Source organism: Fopius arisanus, unplaced genomic scaffold (assembly GCF_000806365.1).
Source record: "Fopius arisanus strain USDA-PBARC FA_bdor unplaced genomic scaffold, ASM80636v1 scaffold00046, whole genome shotgun sequence".
Taxonomy (NCBI): domain Eukaryota; kingdom Metazoa; phylum Arthropoda; class Insecta; order Hymenoptera; family Braconidae; genus Fopius; species Fopius arisanus.
In genome coordinates, this window is record NW_011887785.1 from 196331 (window position 1) to 213241 (window position 16911).

A 16911-nucleotide genomic window follows, 5' to 3' on the forward strand; every position below is an offset into this window, starting at 1 on the left:
GACCCAGCACCACAGAGGGCGAGACGATTAATATTTTGGAGGGAAAATTCTCTGAAATCCGGTAAAAAAAATCTGCCCTCAGCTGTCTTCAGTCTATTTCAATCCTCAGCAAGTTCACTCCATTCCCATTCCCCAGTTTGAAGTCCCAACTGTAAACAAACGGTACAAATCCCTATTATTTAAATAAATAAAAAAACAGTGCGTGTTCCAATCCTCGTGGCGTGCCCAAACCGTCACCAATTGACATTTTTAATTAATTTATTAATTCCCCTTACTAATAATTAATTCATTGCCTGCACATCACGTATTTTTTTTAAATCAACAAGCAGAAAAAAACGGTTGACCGGTGCCTGCAGGTTATCCTCACGTGTCTAGTAATAAATAACCGAGGATTAATAAACAAATAAAAAACAGAAGTTACGAGAATTAATAACAAAGTGGTGAATGTTCTAGACTAGATGATTATTTCAATTTTCAATAATTCCCCCGAGCAATGTCGAATCAGTCAGTGAAGAGTTTCAGTGGTGCCATTTTTTCGACGTATCCCAATTTCGATGAGAAAAAAACAGTGAAAATATCGCCACAATCTCGAAAAAATGACGATGAAAAATCTGCGAGTCATAAAGAAAGCAGTAAAAAATGCCAGAAGAGGTACTTCGATCTTGCCGAGGACCTGGAGACACCCCCCAGGTGCCCGAAACCCCGTAACTCCTCGGAGAAGACCCCTACGTTCTTCTGCACGTCGAATCGCCCTCATCAGTCAACGCCATTCAGAACTCCAGTTAGAAAATTCTTCTCAGATTCTATTGGACAGTCGACCCCTGAGTGTTTCGGTCCTGTTCACCTGGAGACACCACGTGGAAAGAAGAGAGATGATCCCCTGGAGGAGATGACAATGTGCGAGGGAGAGACCAGTAATTTGACTGTTGGGGTGAGGGTAAGACCCATGAGTCTTCGTGAGCTCAAGGATCCGGAGGCTAGACCTGTCGTTCAGGCTAGGGGAGCAGCTGTTTTTGTCGAGTCTGACAGCTGTCAGCACAGCTTTACGTACGACCACTGCTTCAAGTCATCTGGGGATGATCAGGAGAGGATATTCCAGGGGATGGTGTTGCCTCTGGTGGAGAGTGCCTTCGAAGGGTACAATGTGTGTCTTTTTGCTTATGGACAGACTGGATCTGGTAAGAGTTACAGTATGATGGGGTCTGAGGTGCATCTTACCTCGTCCTCTCTTCCTCAGGGTGCTGGCATCATCCCCAGGTTCTGCCACGAGATATTCTCCAGGTGTTTATTTCAATTCTATTTTTTTTAGAATTAATTCCACGAGAAATCTGTGGAAATTGGAAATAATATAATTCAAATAAAATATATAATATTGGAATGTTATATTATATACATTAATTGTTTTATTTGATGAGTTGTTTAATTAAATATTCCAGGGCTGATAATGAGAATCTCCTGACGAGTGTCGAGATCAGCTACTTCGAGATCTACAACGAGAAGATTCACGATCTCCTCAGCAACTCGAGCACTGGAAGAAAGAGGACTCCTCTGAAGGTCAGGGAGCACCCCGTGTTCGGTCCATATGTCGTCGACCTCAGTCAACACCTAGTGCAGAGCTATGAGGATCTCCAGGTGTGGCTGAAGGTTGGCAGCTCCCAGAAGGCAACTGCTGCCACTGAGATGAACGAGAAGAGCTCGAGGTCACACAGTATTTTCAGTGTTGTCCTGACCCAGACGCAGAAGGGAAGTCCTCCAGGATCGACCGGGGAACCGAGCAGAAGGAGTAAAATCAATCTGGTTGACCTTGCTGGCAGCGAGAGACTCAGCCAGACGTGCGCCAGTGGAGAACGACTCAGGGTGATTATTTTTTGCAAACCCATTAACGTGATTTGTTGGGAAAGGAAGCGGTCTGGTGGAAAATGTCAAAAGACCTTTTTTTGAGGGGATTCCAAGAGCTAAAAAAATGGTTCTTAAGATTTTTCTGGCAGATCCATATTTTCCGAGATATGTCGGTTATTGACGGACATTTTTTTCTTGAGATTTGAAATTTTTTGGTTTTTTCTGTTTTAGGAGGGAGTTTCTATCAATAAATCTTTATTAACCTTGGGAAAAGTAATTGCATCACTCGCTGAAAGCACCAGCAACCGAAAACGAGGATTTGTGCCTTATCGAGAGTCAATCCTCACATGGCTGTTAAAGGTAAGTGCCAGTTTCAAATTTAAAAAATCATTAATCATCTCTCCGAATCATTTATTCGTTTCAATTATTCCACAAAATTTTCACACATTTTTTAAAATCAAAACTTCCAAACAAATGAAATTTGGGAGTATTATAATTATAAATAATTAATCAATGATAATTAATTAATTACTGGAGAAAAACTGGAGAGTTTCTTGAATAATCGAAAAATTTAAAACTTTCACATTTGTTTATTAATCAAATTTATTAATTAATTCTCTCTGCACGAGAAAAAAAAAGGCTGATGTACTCGAATAGCGAGTAAATCAGTTAATACAGTAATTACATCACAATTAATTAATACCCCAGTTGCAACTGATAAAAAACAAGTAGCAAAAGCCGAAAAAAAATATTTTCTCCACTGAATCCTCTCAGTGCATCATATCGGTGTAATAATTAAACATCGGCGGACGAATGTGTATTTTCTTTCTGGTGCACCTGCACCTGCAGTTGCAATTGCACTTGCAGCCCCCTGTCTCATCGCACTTGCAGGTTTTTTTTCCCTTGGTCCCCTCATCTGGAGTTAACAATAATGAATAATTAATTAGTGATAATTTTACATGAATCGAATTTGAATTCTACTAATAATTGATTAATCTCAGGATCTGTTGATTTTAGAAGAAAATTTTATATGACCTTTTTTTTCGAAAATTGAATGATCTCAAAAAAATTCTTTTGACATTTTTCCGTCACATCGATAGTTATCGAGATATATCGATATTTGTCGGTCGATTACTTACCTTGACTTTTTTTCGCGTCGGCCTTTCGACTCTTCAACAACTCCCACACCATTTTGAATCCTCAGGAATGACGCCAGATGATGACGATCACTAGAATATTCTCTGCTTTACCGATTGACAAAGTCTGAGTGCTCTGATACGTCTAATTGAACCACTGGGTGCTCTAGCGTCGACGAGGGTTTTATACATTTTGCACACGATCCCACAGTCCTCTTGCACACGGCCCCAATAAAATTCAATTCCCCAGAGAAATCGCCGATTTATTCAAATAATTTGAAGTCTCATTGCAATTCAAATGATTCTCGAAGAATTCCAGAATTTTTATTACTTTTTTTTTCGACGAATTTTCACTCCAAATTTCGAAATTTCAGGAATTTTCACTTACAAGACGATTCAATTTCCTTTTATGGCCTATTGGCACCGTGTGCACCAGGAGTCGACGCGATTGCCCTCTACGAATTTGAATTTCACGGACTGCAGAATTTTTTGACGAATTTTGAAAATTCAGGCAACTGTCAAGTAAAACATCAAGTCGATTTTGGTAATTTGGGTTTTTGAGCGATATCTCGGGATCTTGAGGAGATAGGTAAATAGTTGTCCTTAGGTTTTTTGTAGAACTCGAATCGCTCAAGAAAAAAGGTTCTACTCAAAATTTTGCTATCTTCTTCGAATTTCGAAATATTTCGCAAAAACTCGGGATTCAAGTTGATTCGAAGCTTATCTCTTAATTTCTGAAAATAAATGAGAACTATTGGTCTTAGGGAAAAATGTTATAAGACTTTTTTTTTAGGGAATTCATTAAGCAACAAAAAAGTCCTTTACGGTTTTTTTGTTAAATAATTAGGGAGTGTATTTAGGAGGTATTTGTGAGCATTTGGAATTATCCAGAAGGTCAACAGTGGAATATAAAATTTATTATTATTCTTGGTAATCAGACAATTTCAATTAATTATTCATAAGGAGTGAATGCTTATGTGGAACTGAATATTCATTAATTTTTTTAATATTTTTCGAAGCATTCGGATTTAAAAATCGGATATTAAATTTCTAAAAATATTCGGGGAGTGTAAATACAAATACAAAGGATATTTCACTTAGATCTAATTATCAAAATGATTTGTCTTCATTAACAGTTATTATCAAAAACCTTTACATCTTTTTATCTCTCTCAAAGTATGAATTATTTACACTAATTAAAAATTAACGATCGAAGGTAAAATGACATTAACACGATTACTGTTTCTTACTTGTCCATTATCTCGAAAAGTATCGATTTCGGAGGGAATTGTCGAAAGACTTTTTTGTGCGTCAAGAAATTTCTGATGAAAAAGGTCATATGATATTTTTTTGTAAAATCAATAGTTTTCGAGATTCACCGGTGTTTATCGACTTTGAAAAATCGGATTGCTCCATTTTCACAATTACTCAATTTTTCTTAATTATCGATTATCTCGGAAAATATCGATTTCAGACGGATGTGTCAAGGGACTTTTTTGTCGGTCAGAAAATTTTGAATAAAAAAGGTGGTATAGGTTTTTTTTGTAAAATCAGTAGGTTTCGAGATTCGTTGGTGTTTACCGAGTCTGAAATGGAATTGTCTCACTTTACCATTTCTCTGGCGAATTTCTCTCGAAATTCCGGCGGAAAACCTCAACATTTTTTACCCGGCAAATATTTTTGTTTATGAAAGCTGTAAATTGTCCTCAATAATATTTACTTGCGATAAGAATTGTTGAGGTCTTCTCACAATTTAACGCAGCGTAAGACGTGGGTTGGCACTTGTAGTAATGATGATTAAACAATTTGTAAAAATGATGATGGATAGTGTTTACTCGCTGAACAAAGCGCAAGGCTATTCCATTTTTCTCGAGATACTGGAGACGTGCTATCTTGGAATTCTCTGTACTTGACATTGACGTTGTCAAAAATTGTTTCAATTTTTTATCTAGTTTTTCTGGTTTTCACGTTCAAATGAGAGACGATTCCCTGAAATTTTTGGAATTTTGCCTGGAAAATTCATAATTTTCCTTGAAAAACCCCAAATTTTCCAGTGGAAATTCATAATTCATTTTCCCTGTAAAATATTTCAATTTCCCGCATCAATTTTCCACCAGAATTTCCACTTAACTTTCGAAATTTCCAAGCAAAAAATTCCCAAGAAAAAAATTCCCATTTCTCCATGAAATTTCATTTCCAAAAATTCCCAAAAATTCCCAAAAATTCTCAAAAATTCTCAGAGTTTTCAGAATTTTCCAGAATTTTCCAGAAATCCATGGCCTTCACCTCCAAAATTCACTCTAAATCCTTTCCACCAATAAAACTGGAGTCCCTCACAATATAATTAATTCAGCATTAACACTCGAACATTTAAAATACAAAACAATATAAAACTACTTTACAATCTACATAAAATAAACAATTAAAATTAACAACAACTCAATCTTGTCTCACAGAGTCTCACCAGTCCGTTCAGCTCTTCCTCGGGTTGATAACCGAGAGCTTGGATTTTATTTCTCCAGTTCTCTTCTGAGCTTGAGCTTTTTCGTTATCCCCGACCTCATCCTCCTCTTCTTTCTCCTCGAAGATGTCATTGCAGGAGTTGGAGCGACTCTTCCTGAAGTAGGTCCCCAGGACTCGCCTCTTATTTTGCTTGCACAAATGACACTGATCGCACTTAGACTTCTGCGACGAGACCCTCTCCTGGTGATTACCCTGGTTCGATGACTTCCCTGAATATAAATCATTCAAATTTCAATCAACTCCCAAAATTCCAGGAATAATTAACCAATTAAACCCCAGAACTAATTAACCAAACGACTCCAGCAGCTCCAGTCACTCGCCACCGGATATCTCCAAATCCGCGTCAGATAGCGTAATTTTTATAATAACCTTTTTTGTCCGCGAGGTTTAGATCTACGGGAAAGGTCCTTTGTACGTTTCGCTATCACCATTATCTCCTGAGATATTCACGAAATTCCAAACTTTTATCTTTACCTTCGAAATTCCGAAACGCAACGTTAATCGCATATTGTTATTCCTGGATATCTCCTCACCTAGAGGTCCCACAAAAATTTGATAGAGGCCTTTTTCATAGGTCTCGTCCTCGCGGATAAAAAAGGTTATCACAAGAATTTCGTTATCTAGCTCCGATTCTGAGATACCGTGCAAAAATCAGAATAAGCCTGTTTTTTTTTTAAATATTTCTGTTTTAATAATTGAATTTCCGCAGTAACCCACCGTAATTGAAGTAATCCTTGTTCCAAGGTTGTTCGTAATCCCGATAAACAGGTGTCCTCAGAGGACCATAAGCCAGTACCTCAGGCATGTAAACAAAATCCATTTTCCTGAATTCTCCAATCTCGACAGCGACATGAAATTCTCACAAGATTTCTCGCTATTTTCCCCCACAACTCGAGTTATATTTAGCAAATCACTCGTGCTGCAGATAAAATTGATATCAATAATGTAGCCTGTGGTAATAGCCCATCGAATTAATTTCACCAGTTGAATTTTATTACGAAAGAGGGAAAAACTGGTTTTACCACTTGGACTCAGAGGATTCAGAGGTGCAGCTGTTATGACTGCAACGGCGTTTTATTCTGTACTACGGTGTAATGAGAGGAACGCAATGTTTACCAGTGAGAGCTGCTTTACCCTCTCCCACTCTGGCCTTCGGTGCTCGTTTTTTTTCTCTGAGAACAGGTCGAGCCTTCCACCACCCATTGGGATTTTGCTCGTGGGAGCTAATGGCTAATGTCTCTTTGCTTTATTTTTTCTAGACCCCCAGGGATTTTTGGTGAACGTGACAGATGCAACGTACACGGGAACGTCGAGAGAAATATTTGACCCATTTATCCACACCCACATCGGCCCTTCAATATTTTTCCAGTCGAGTCATCTCCAGGGAAGCCCCACTGCGTTTCAATTTTGACAATTATATTGCTCCAGAGGAGGAGACGGGACCACCTCGAGTGAATCTCTCTCAATAATTACGGGTATCGGAAAATTCATCGAAATTTTTCCCCCGAGATTATGCGAATTTTTGAAAATTATTAATAATCATTGGAGTTCATTCGAGGTCGGGTGCATCACGAGACAATTAATGTATTTGTTATTATTTATCTGATATTCCCGAATGTTTAATTGAGATAATTCTCATGATTATCGTAATTGAAACGTAATTAGAATCCCCTGGAAATGACTCGATTTCGGCTACAATTTTTGCAAAGTCCAATTTCTAATTTTTCTCAATTATCGATACATCTCGAAACCTATCGATCTCAGCGAAAAATGATAGAGGATTTTTTTGTGGCTCATTAAATTTCCGGTGAAAAAGTCCTCTGGGGTTTTTTGGTGAAACCAGTGGTTTTCCGATAAATCGAGATTGAACGGCTGTGCGAGTTCAACGCCTGCTGCATCTGATCAGGATTATTTATTCCTGATTAGGACCCTGATAGGACCTGGAGGCGTGAATAATTCTTGAGTAATTAATAGCTAGTACAAATATAGTTTTAGGATAGTGGATTGAAATAGGAATAGAATTAGACAGCGCAATGAGATTTCCATTGGCTCATTCAGTAGACGTAAACAGTTATTTTTGTTTTGAATTACGTACCGAGGCTGCATGCGCATATTTTTACTCATACTACTCCAGGGGGGAGGGGCTTTTTAATTACCAATTGCGTCTCTGTATCAACTCGCGTGAGACGGTCTGTTTGCAATGAGATAAAAAATTTTATTAAATAAATTGAAATCGCGACTTAAATCGAAAAAATTCCCTCACATTCTGGCAAACGGAAAATAAATATTTTTTACGTTCATCAAGTACATAAAAAACATATATATAAAATGTTTCACCTAGGGGGTTCATTAATTCATTATTATTATTATTATTTTGTATAAAATGGAATTTAACGCGCGAGAAATCGAAAAATTCGGAATTCCTCGATTTTTTTTTCGTTAAAAATTTATGAAAATCGGAGGAATAATTCCGGATTTTATTAATTGGGATTATTATTATTATATTGTTATTATGAATGTTTGGGATTATCCCCTGATTCAGGGAAATATTTATAACGAAATTTCGTACTTTTTCACTCGAATTAACAAATATTTTTCCTCCGTTTCAAGGATGACTGTTTTCTAATGCGAAGTCATTACAGTAAATAATTGCTTCACTTAATTACCGATAATTAAGTTCGTTCAGTCAAGAAGCGAAAAATTAACTCGGTTTCCTGTAAAAAATAAATGCCACTCATTCATTTCCATTTTATTACTCATCATTTTAATCTGACAATTGAATTTATCGAATCATTAACTTTTTCCTTGCTCTCCCCTCTTCCAACAATTATTAATTATTCATTATTAAATAATTCTAATAATTATTTAGAATATATGTCTCTCTCTCTCGTCATTCCCCAACTCGCAGAATTAAAAAGAAAACATGAAAAATAAATGAAATTTCCCCGGAATATTTTATCTAAATAATAATACAATAATAAAAATATAATAATAATGACGATATATAATAATTGACTGTAAAAATATATTTTTTTATATTATTATAATATTTTTTGTTAAAATTCAGAGAAATTTCGCTCTGGAGAAATTGATAGGAAATAAAAAAATTAATAGAGTTGCAATTAAGGAAAAATTCCTAGAAATGGAAATTTTGTTTTCCTCGGAGGTGTTTGATCGATATGGAGAACCCGGAAGTCGATATCAAGTTCGATAATGACCTTTAATGATTTCAGGAAAGCCTCGGAGGAAATTCTAAGACTGCGATGCTAGCAACAGTTGCACCAAGTAGTTTGCACCTGGAGGAGACACTGGCGACCTTGAGATACGCCTGTCAAGCTAGATCGATAGTTAATCGTGTGCGAATCAACGAGGATCCGCACGATAAATTGATAAGGTACATTTAGCTGGAGATTATTGAAATCTTGTGGATTAATTTGATGATTTTTTTAGAGAGTTGAAGGCTGAAGTTTTGAGACTGCGAGGAGTCCGGGAGAATTACGAGAAGCAGGTGGGGCCCAGGGTGAGGAGAGATGTGGGGCAGAGTGACCAGGAGATGATGGACAAGGAGAGGGAGATCGAGAGACTGAGGAAGCAGCTCAGGCAGACTGAGGAGCAGCTGAAATTGTCGCAGAAGTAAGAGCTCTGTTATGATTTTGCCGAGAATCTCGGAAACCGCTCGGGTCACGGGAAAATTTGTTCGACCTTTTTTGTAGTCCCGATTGGGATCTAGGAAAAAGGTCCTTACAAGGATTTTCTGTCTCCCGTAGTTATCGAGATATCCCGGAAAAACTTGAAGGTGATCTGATGGAATTTTGGGATGAGCTCGACTAGGAGTTATTGATTTTGTTATTGAATATCTTGGAATCGGTAAGAGATAGCGGAATTATTGTGGAATCCTTTTTCGTAGCTGTGATTTTTCTCTATAAAAAAGGTAATAATCAAAATTCCGTTATCTTCCATCGATTCCGAGTTATTCCCCGAAAATTGATTGCCTAGTTTTTGATTCTATCAGAATTGTTTAATCTCTGGGAATTTCATCTGCCAATCGATCAATCTGTCAATTTCTATTCGATCTGTCAATATTGGCAATTACGACTCAGTCTTTTGGCTGACCTGACACCAATTAGCCGAACAATCTCCCCTGACTTTCGGTATCAGCCCATTAATTTTTACAGCCCAGTTAATGAATAAATTATTAATTATATAATGAGACTAAATTCGCAAATTAAAATAATAAAGAGACATTCATTACTCCAGCAACACGATAATAAATGTCTTATCTTCACTGTCGTCACTCCTGAGTTATGCCGGATCAGCGCTGATAATAAAATATCTTTATTCATCTCTCAAGTCAGTGCGTATTAAATTAACAACATACTATTCTGATTCATCGCCATTTTTTATCCCCAAGACGTCGCATAAATCTAATTTACAATTTCCTCGATTATTCATCCATTAGTAAATCAATTCACTTCCGGTGGAAATTGCAGAGGCATTTTTTCCCGGGAAATTTCATTTTAAAAACTTCTTGAATTTCCTCATAAAGTCGATTATTTTCCAGAATTGATGTTAAAATACAAATTAAAATCGTGGAATCATGATAAATTGTTGAAAATATTTTATTTATTATTGTTATTAATTAAAGGTAGTTTAATGATGAATGGAATAATTTTTAGATCGTGGTCAGAGAAATTGGAGGAAGCAGAACAGCGAAAGGACGTGGAACTGAATATTCTTCGACGTTGTGGAATAGCTGTGGAGATTGATTTCCCGGAGAATATAAAATCCCCATGTCTCGTTCACTTGGCTCCGGATCCGATCCTCTCCGGTACTCTCCTGTATTTAATTCCCCAGGGGTCAGTCTCGATAGGAAGAAACACCCAGGGGACGAGCAGATCCTCTGTCTCTCCAGATATTCTCCTCAGTGGACCTCTCGTCTCGCCCCTCCATTGGTTAGACAATTAAAAGAATTAATGAGTAATCATTCTTAATTATAATTATGATTCTCTCGAATTTACGGGAATTTACAAGAGAATTCCAATTTTAAAGATCAGTTTTTGGAAAATCGGGATTTTAGATTCTCGTTAAATACCGTTGTTGTAATTATTGTTTATTTTTTTTTAGTACAATTGAGAACAATGACGGTCAGTTGACATTGAGACCTGAAGAGAACAGCGATACCTACGTAAATGGACAGGTATTACTCGTAATTAATTCGCTGTCATGTCGAGATTGAATGGAAAATAATTGAATTTTTGTAAATTAAAATACAGATCGTACGTAACGAGATATCACTGAAACATGGAGATCGTCTAGTGGTCGGAGGTAATCACTACTTCAAGGTGTGCAATCCAGGGGATATCAGTGTACAGAGCAATTCGCAATCTGTTGATTACGAATTCGCACATCAAGAAATCCTCACGATACAAGAAGACAAGTCAGTACTCCATTTCATTCCTCTCAAATTATCCCAAAAACCCCTCATTCAAGAAAAAAACCACAGAGGACTTTTTTTTAGCTGATAAAATTTCCCAGAAAAAAGTCCTCTAGCGTTTTTTTCGTGGGAGTACTAGATCCCCGAGATTACCCCTTTTTAATCCCGACTAAAATTGGATTTATCAGACTTCACTCGAATTAATTAATTGTATCACTAATTAATGATTAATTGTCGATAAATTATCGATTATGAATTACCTTATGTACCCAGACTGCGAAAGGAACTGGAGGAGTCGAAGCAGAAGGCGATAAAGGAACTGGAAAATGCGAAACGGGAGATAGAGCTTCAATTGGGATCTCAAAAACTCAATTACGAAATGGAAATCAAGTCTCTGGGGTCGACGTTGGAGCAGCAGAAAAAGGCACTGGTGGAGGTAACGAGGATGAAGCGAGAGCTGGAGATCGAGAAGGAGATGCTTACACGTGAGATTGAGAGGAACTCCAGTGAAAAAATGCCAGATGCCTCTCGGGTATCCCCGTATCGATCAAATTTCCTCGATGAATTGGAGAAGGTTCTCACTGAAACCAGTCATCATCCTCAGGAACACGACACCAGGGATAGAATCACTTTGCACGAGATGCAGCTCCTCGTCAGGGAGGCCAAGGAGAGGTCTCGTGACATTGGCCTCAATTACGTAAGTTGAATCTTATCTCATTATTTTATTGCTAATGACGTTTATTCATTCATTTATTCATTCGATTCGAATAAAAAATTGTTCGATATTCAATCCTCAATTATTATTAATTATTATTATTTATTGAGTTTATTTATTATTGATACTAATTGTTTTATATTGAAATGTCTGTTGACTGGAATATTTGGTGAAATCAATTGGAAAAGTAATTGTTTATTTATTTAATGTTATTAAATATTGGATGAGAATTTTTTTATTTTTTGGATTATTATTCGAATTTATGGTGTGGGGAATTTTTTGAAATTGTTACTAGCATGTGAGGCTCGTTGGTCTAGGGGTATGATTCTCGCTTAGGGTGCGAGAGGTCCCGGGTTCAAATCCCGGACGAGCCCGATTTTTTTTTTCTTTTCTTGACCTTTTTTTTTTGGAAAAAACAAATTGAACAATAAATAAACAAAAGTGAAAAATCAATAAACAAAATTGAAGAATAAAACGTACGGAAATTATTGTAAATGCAATTGTTTAAGATAAATGGAAGTCGAAATATTTGTGGAATGAATCGATTGATCCCGTGGTAAATTCTCGATCAGAAAATACGATTCTATTTTCGAACGTCGAGTTATTGCTGCGCAGTTGGATAATGCGGTTCGCCTCTGTAAAATACTGTCGTGCTATCGACAATTTGCGGTGTGCGATAAAAGTCGAACGAATTGCAAAATGCGATATCCCAGTTGCACTTGAAAACAAATCAGATCTCGATGAATATCTCGGGATTCACGGGAGATACAGAAATTTTTATATCTACATTTTTTGTAGCTCTCATTTTGCGCGACAAAAAAGACTCTCACGAAATTTTTGCTATCCCCTCAAAATTCGAAGATACTCACTAAAAACCAAAAATTTTCGACATTAAAATGCCATTTTTGCATTAAAAAATTATTTAACTATGAAAATAAATTACGAAGAATTTTCTCACTACTTCTCAAATAAACAATTATGATCATTATCTTATTATAATTAACAATTATTATTATTATTATTATTATTATATTAATTTTCAATTTTTATTCTTGAGTAAAACGCAAATTATCCTCTCGAATTGCAATTGCACAATCACTTGTCCTTGAGAAAAATGATTCGATCATCGGGTTGAATCGTAAAGAATTTTCCACTGATTCCCTAAAAAAAACTCTTTAAATACCAAATAAATTTCCAGGAATTCGTCCAGCAAAAATTAATAACTGATAACGGCCTGCGTTCGATGATTCGCGTGAGAGACAAACTAAAAAGACTGGAGTCATTCTGGGAGCCCCTCCAATTCCTGGAGTGGATGGAACATCTCCGAGAGAATGACGAGAACCTGACAGACTCCCCGGAGCCGTGGGAGCCCCTGGACGACAGCCAGGACCCCCTGGACACCAGTCGCATCTCCATAAACCTCACCCCAATCAAGAGACAATTAAACGAAAGTCTCCTCCAGCTGTCCCTCAACGGTTCCCTCCTGGAGGTCCTGGAGGATCCAGTGGTGACCCAGAGACGAGAGGACATGAAGTCCTGCCTCCTGCAGATGGAGATCGCTGCGAAGACCCTGGGGAAACTCTGCCACCACGAGGGCGACGACGTCAGCGGGGAAGTCAACAAATCCCTCTCGATTGTCCAGGATATCCTCGCGTCCCTGAAGAAGACACTGACGAAAAATCATTCCAAAAAGCCACCACCCCAGGACACTCCTGGGAAAACCGTGCGTTTTGATGTTCAATAGTTTCTAAAAGCCAATGATCAAAGATTTTGTTATTGCTATAACAAATTAATTAATCCCTCGACTAAAATAATTCTATTGGCAAAAGTCCATTTTTTTATCAGTGAATTGTTTTGGGAGATTAAATACCTGACGCTTGTACAGATTTTTATAACTTTCAGTATTTTTATGTCTTGCCTTTATTTAAGATTAATAAACTTTTTATTAAGCAAAAGTTATTAAAAATTGAGAAATAATTCATAAATAATAAAGTGTATTTTTGTTTCATCTCGATATTTTGATGTTCAATCGAAATTTTTTTGGTTTTCTGGATTTTCTGATAATTAGAAAAAACGATTTAGATTCATTCAAATCTAATTTATAATTAAACAAATGGTATTTTTGTTTTTATCGTCTTTGAGGGGATTTTTTTTCAGTTCCGAATCGAAATTACGAATCGAAACATAAAGGAAACAAAAAAATTGCCATAAATCGTGGCAATCAAGTTTTTATCGCCCAGACTTTGTAAAGGATTAATCTCCAGTCGTTTTCCTCAATGTTTTATTAATGAACAACATCTGAATATTTCTCAGTAGTCATAAACAATCTGTAATTTGACTCATAATTATTATCTCAACCAAAAAGACAAAATCCTTAATTATTTTCAAATGAAAAGTAAAAATTCCTCGCAATTATATTTCTATTCTCAATATTCTCTCCTATTTTATAAATTAATAATTATTATTAATTAATAATCGATTAACCCCCTCCAATTATTTCTTTATTTCTCTTTTTTAACAAAAAAAACTGAATCCTCTCACTGGATTTTTTTAAATATTTTAACAGAAAAGGAATTTTATCGAAAAATTATTTAGAATTCAATTATCTCGATAGAATCAATCGAAATAATCCTCGATATCGATATCAGGATCGAGCAAGTGTTCCCCAAATTGGGAAATGTCCAATTGATTAAGAATAAGATTTTCACACATTTCCTCGAGATCAGTTTCCCCAATGAGCACTGCCCCTTGGAGTTTTCCCCCCTTGACGACGAGTTTGACGAATTCCAAGTCCTTGGTGACCCTGAGGATGACCTCGTAGTCCCCGAGGAGTCGCTGGCCATTGTACAGCCCCAGGAGCACGACTTTATACCCAAAAAAGTTGGTGACATGTGTGAACAATTCGAAACAAAAGTCCTGGAGGAACATCTCCTTCCTGAGAGTCGATGCCATGACCTTGGCAGCGTAGGATCCCATCTGATAGGCCTGAGTCCAGAGTCTCATCTGCATCCAGTGATCAGCAATTTGCCAATTGGCCGAACACACGTCACCAGCTGCATAAATATCCCCAGAAGATGTCTCCATCTTCCAGTCCACCAGGAGTCCACCATCCTCACTCTTCTCCAAATTCTCCAGACCGATGATATCAGAATTAGGAGTGACTCCAGTTGCTGAGACGATCAGATCACACCCCACGATTTTTCCGGTTGACAATTCAGCAAAAACTGGCCAGTCACCTCCTCCAGGAGGTGTTTCACTCGTTATTCTGGTGATCTCACACTCGCACTCGATCTCGACTCTCCTGGAGGCATCACTGGAGCCCCTGGAGGTGAGGATCTCGTCCCAGTCTGGACCCAGGGCTGCTCCAGCTATTTCTCCAGTTTTTTCTGCTCTCGCTGTGTATTTTATTCTCTTGCAGGGATTCACTCTCTCCTCGTCTTCCTGGGGATTTGATAATCTCGATAGGAAGAATTCAGCAGCTCCGGGGTCGACAAATGTCGCTGAGATGTGCTTGTCCTTTATCGCCCAGACGATATCCACGTTTTTTATTTTGTAGACGATTTCAGTTGCTATTCCACCGTTTCCTATCACCAGGATTTTTTTCGATTTGGATATCCTCTGGGAGAAATTCTCCACTGATTCGGTGTCTCGGATACCTAGGACGTGGGGATTTGGGGAGATCAGCCGGGGTCTTGCTCCAGTGCAGATGCAAAGCTTTTTGAATTTTATTGTCTTCTTGGTGGAGGTCTCCAGGAGTTTCTCCTCGGGATTTATCATCGTCACTGTGTCCTCCAGGACTCTTAGGGTGGGGTGATCTGGGGATAACGATGAGATCGTCTCCTCGGTGATGTTCAGGGACACTGAGAGCTTCCCCTGAGGAACTACACTGGATACAACTTTTATTAAGGGAGTCGAGGTGATCAGGATCACTGATTCCTCAGGCGCCAGGAACCCCAACCCCTTGGCACAGGTCACTCCGGATATTCCTCCACCGATTATCACAAATGTCGCCTCCATCGGGGAAACTCAAGGTCTCGGGCTCTTCTTCTGCGATTTTTAATTTATTTTGACTAATTCCCAAATTTTTTTGGCCTTAAATCAAAGATCTGATCAATTATCGATTTGAAATTATTAGAAAATTTAATAATTTCTTTTAAAAAAATATAATGAGAGAATTTTACAAGATGAAATAATGAAAATTCGTGAATCTTCTCAATTTGTGGATTGAATTCAGTGATATTTCAGAATTTGAAAATTTTTTAACTCTCAAAAAAATTGAAGAGGTGGTGAGAATTAATTATTAGTTATTATTAATTAAATTATGAGTGTTCCTGAATTGTTTTGGGGGATAATTCGGGGGATTTTGAGGATGCATCTGGCTTGTACCAGTCTGAGTAATTGTATTTTCTCTGTGGAACGTCGAATGTTATTGTTCCGTAGTCCTTGGCTCTGTGGACAGCTATCAGGAGTTGTTTGTGTTGCTTCTGACAAATTCCTGTTTTTTTATAACTTATTATTTCCCCATTGAATTCAGAGATGAATTGATTCAGGAGAGAAGTGTTCCTGTGGTCCAGCACTAGGTATTCGTCCCTGCAGATGGGACAGGCGTTTCCGGTTGTGATTATTCCCTGCCTGATGCAAGTTTTCCTCGTCTTCTGGGGGGGAAATGCGCCCTTGTGGTTCCTCCTGTACGGCTTCCACACCGGGGCTGAACCATAAGTCTCCTTGTATGCTTCACTGGCTAAATATCGAATGCTCGTCTCCACGGGCATCGGTTTCCTCCGATCCTTGGAAGGATGAATATTTTCACTCTTACCCTCTGGACTCTCGCTCACCTCATTACCCTCATCCTCTTCTTCGAATAAAACACTTCCTCGAGATAAATTCCTCACTGAAATCTAAATACAAGTGGCAATTACTTATTCTGGAAAACAAAATTCCTCTCAACGAATTCCCAATTCCTCACCTTCTGGAGGATGTCAGCCCTCAGGACTTGTCTCAACTTCAAAAAAGATGCCATGGCCACCAAAAAATTTCCTTCGTACTTCCCCCAATCCTCAATAATATGCAATTAATAATTGAAATTGAAATAATTTGGTAGAGGTTATTATTATCGCAATTACACGCGAGTGAATCGAAAGGAATGAGAACCCTCGAGCCACAACTCCAGTCAATTCCTCATCTAAAGTCATAAAAATCTCTGGAAAGATATAAATAATTATTTAATAAATTAATTAACCCTTGATTAAACAGAGGTAAATATT

The 16911-nt window shown here is 37.6% G+C and overlaps 4 protein-coding genes and 1 non-coding gene across 6 annotated transcripts; 2 read left to right on the forward strand and 3 right to left on the reverse strand.

Moving 5' to 3' along the window:
- The first annotated feature begins 18 nt into the window (after positions 1–18).
- On the forward strand, positions 19–14055 carry neb (nebbish). The gene is made up of 10 exons (XM_011306109.1): positions 19–1281; positions 1437–1857; positions 2071–2199; positions 8732–8892; positions 8949–9131; positions 10175–10450; positions 10623–10695; positions 10772–10935; positions 11206–11629; positions 12846–14055. The coding sequence occupies exons 1-10, from the start codon at positions 494–496 to the stop codon at positions 13389–13391; spliced, it is 3165 nt and encodes a 1054-aa protein (XP_011304411.1). The 5' UTR covers positions 19–493; the 3' UTR covers positions 13392–14055.
- Positions 4157–6630, reverse strand: LOC105267327 (uncharacterized). Of its 2 annotated transcripts, XM_011306107.1 has the most exons (3): positions 6521–6630; positions 6216–6417; positions 4157–5707 (listed from the first exon to the last, which is right to left on the reverse strand). In XM_011306107.1, exons 2-3 carry the CDS (start codon positions 6316–6318, stop codon positions 5448–5450), a joined length of 363 nt encoding a protein of 120 aa, XP_011304409.1. In that variant the 5' UTR covers positions 6319–6417; positions 6521–6630; the 3' UTR covers positions 4157–5447. The 2 variants fall into 2 exon arrangements, with proteins under 2 accessions (XP_011304409.1, XP_011304408.1); XM_011306106.1 differs by having other exon boundaries at positions 6216–6603.
- On the forward strand, positions 11950–12021 carry TRNAP-AGG (transfer RNA proline (anticodon AGG)). The gene has a single exon. It is a non-coding gene; the product is annotated as a tRNA-Pro (tRNA).
- A 144-nt stretch (positions 14056–14199) lies between the features above and the next one.
- On the reverse strand, positions 14200–15688 carry Pyroxd1 (pyridine nucleotide-disulfide oxidoreductase domain 1). Its single transcript, XM_011306111.1, has one exon. The coding sequence runs from the start codon at positions 15662–15664 to the stop codon at positions 14264–14266; it is 1401 nt and encodes a 466-aa protein (XP_011304413.1). The 5' UTR covers positions 15665–15688; the 3' UTR covers positions 14200–14263.
- Positions 15689–15958: 270 nt separating this feature from the next.
- On the reverse strand, positions 15959–16794 carry mRpS18B (mitochondrial ribosomal protein S18B). Its single transcript, XM_011306110.1, has 2 exons — positions 16614–16794; positions 15959–16545 (listed from the first exon to the last, which is right to left on the reverse strand). The coding sequence occupies exons 1-2, from the start codon at positions 16665–16667 to the stop codon at positions 15967–15969; spliced, it is 633 nt and encodes a 210-aa protein (XP_011304412.1). The 5' UTR covers positions 16668–16794; the 3' UTR covers positions 15959–15966.
- Positions 16795–16911: the final 117 nt, after the last annotated feature.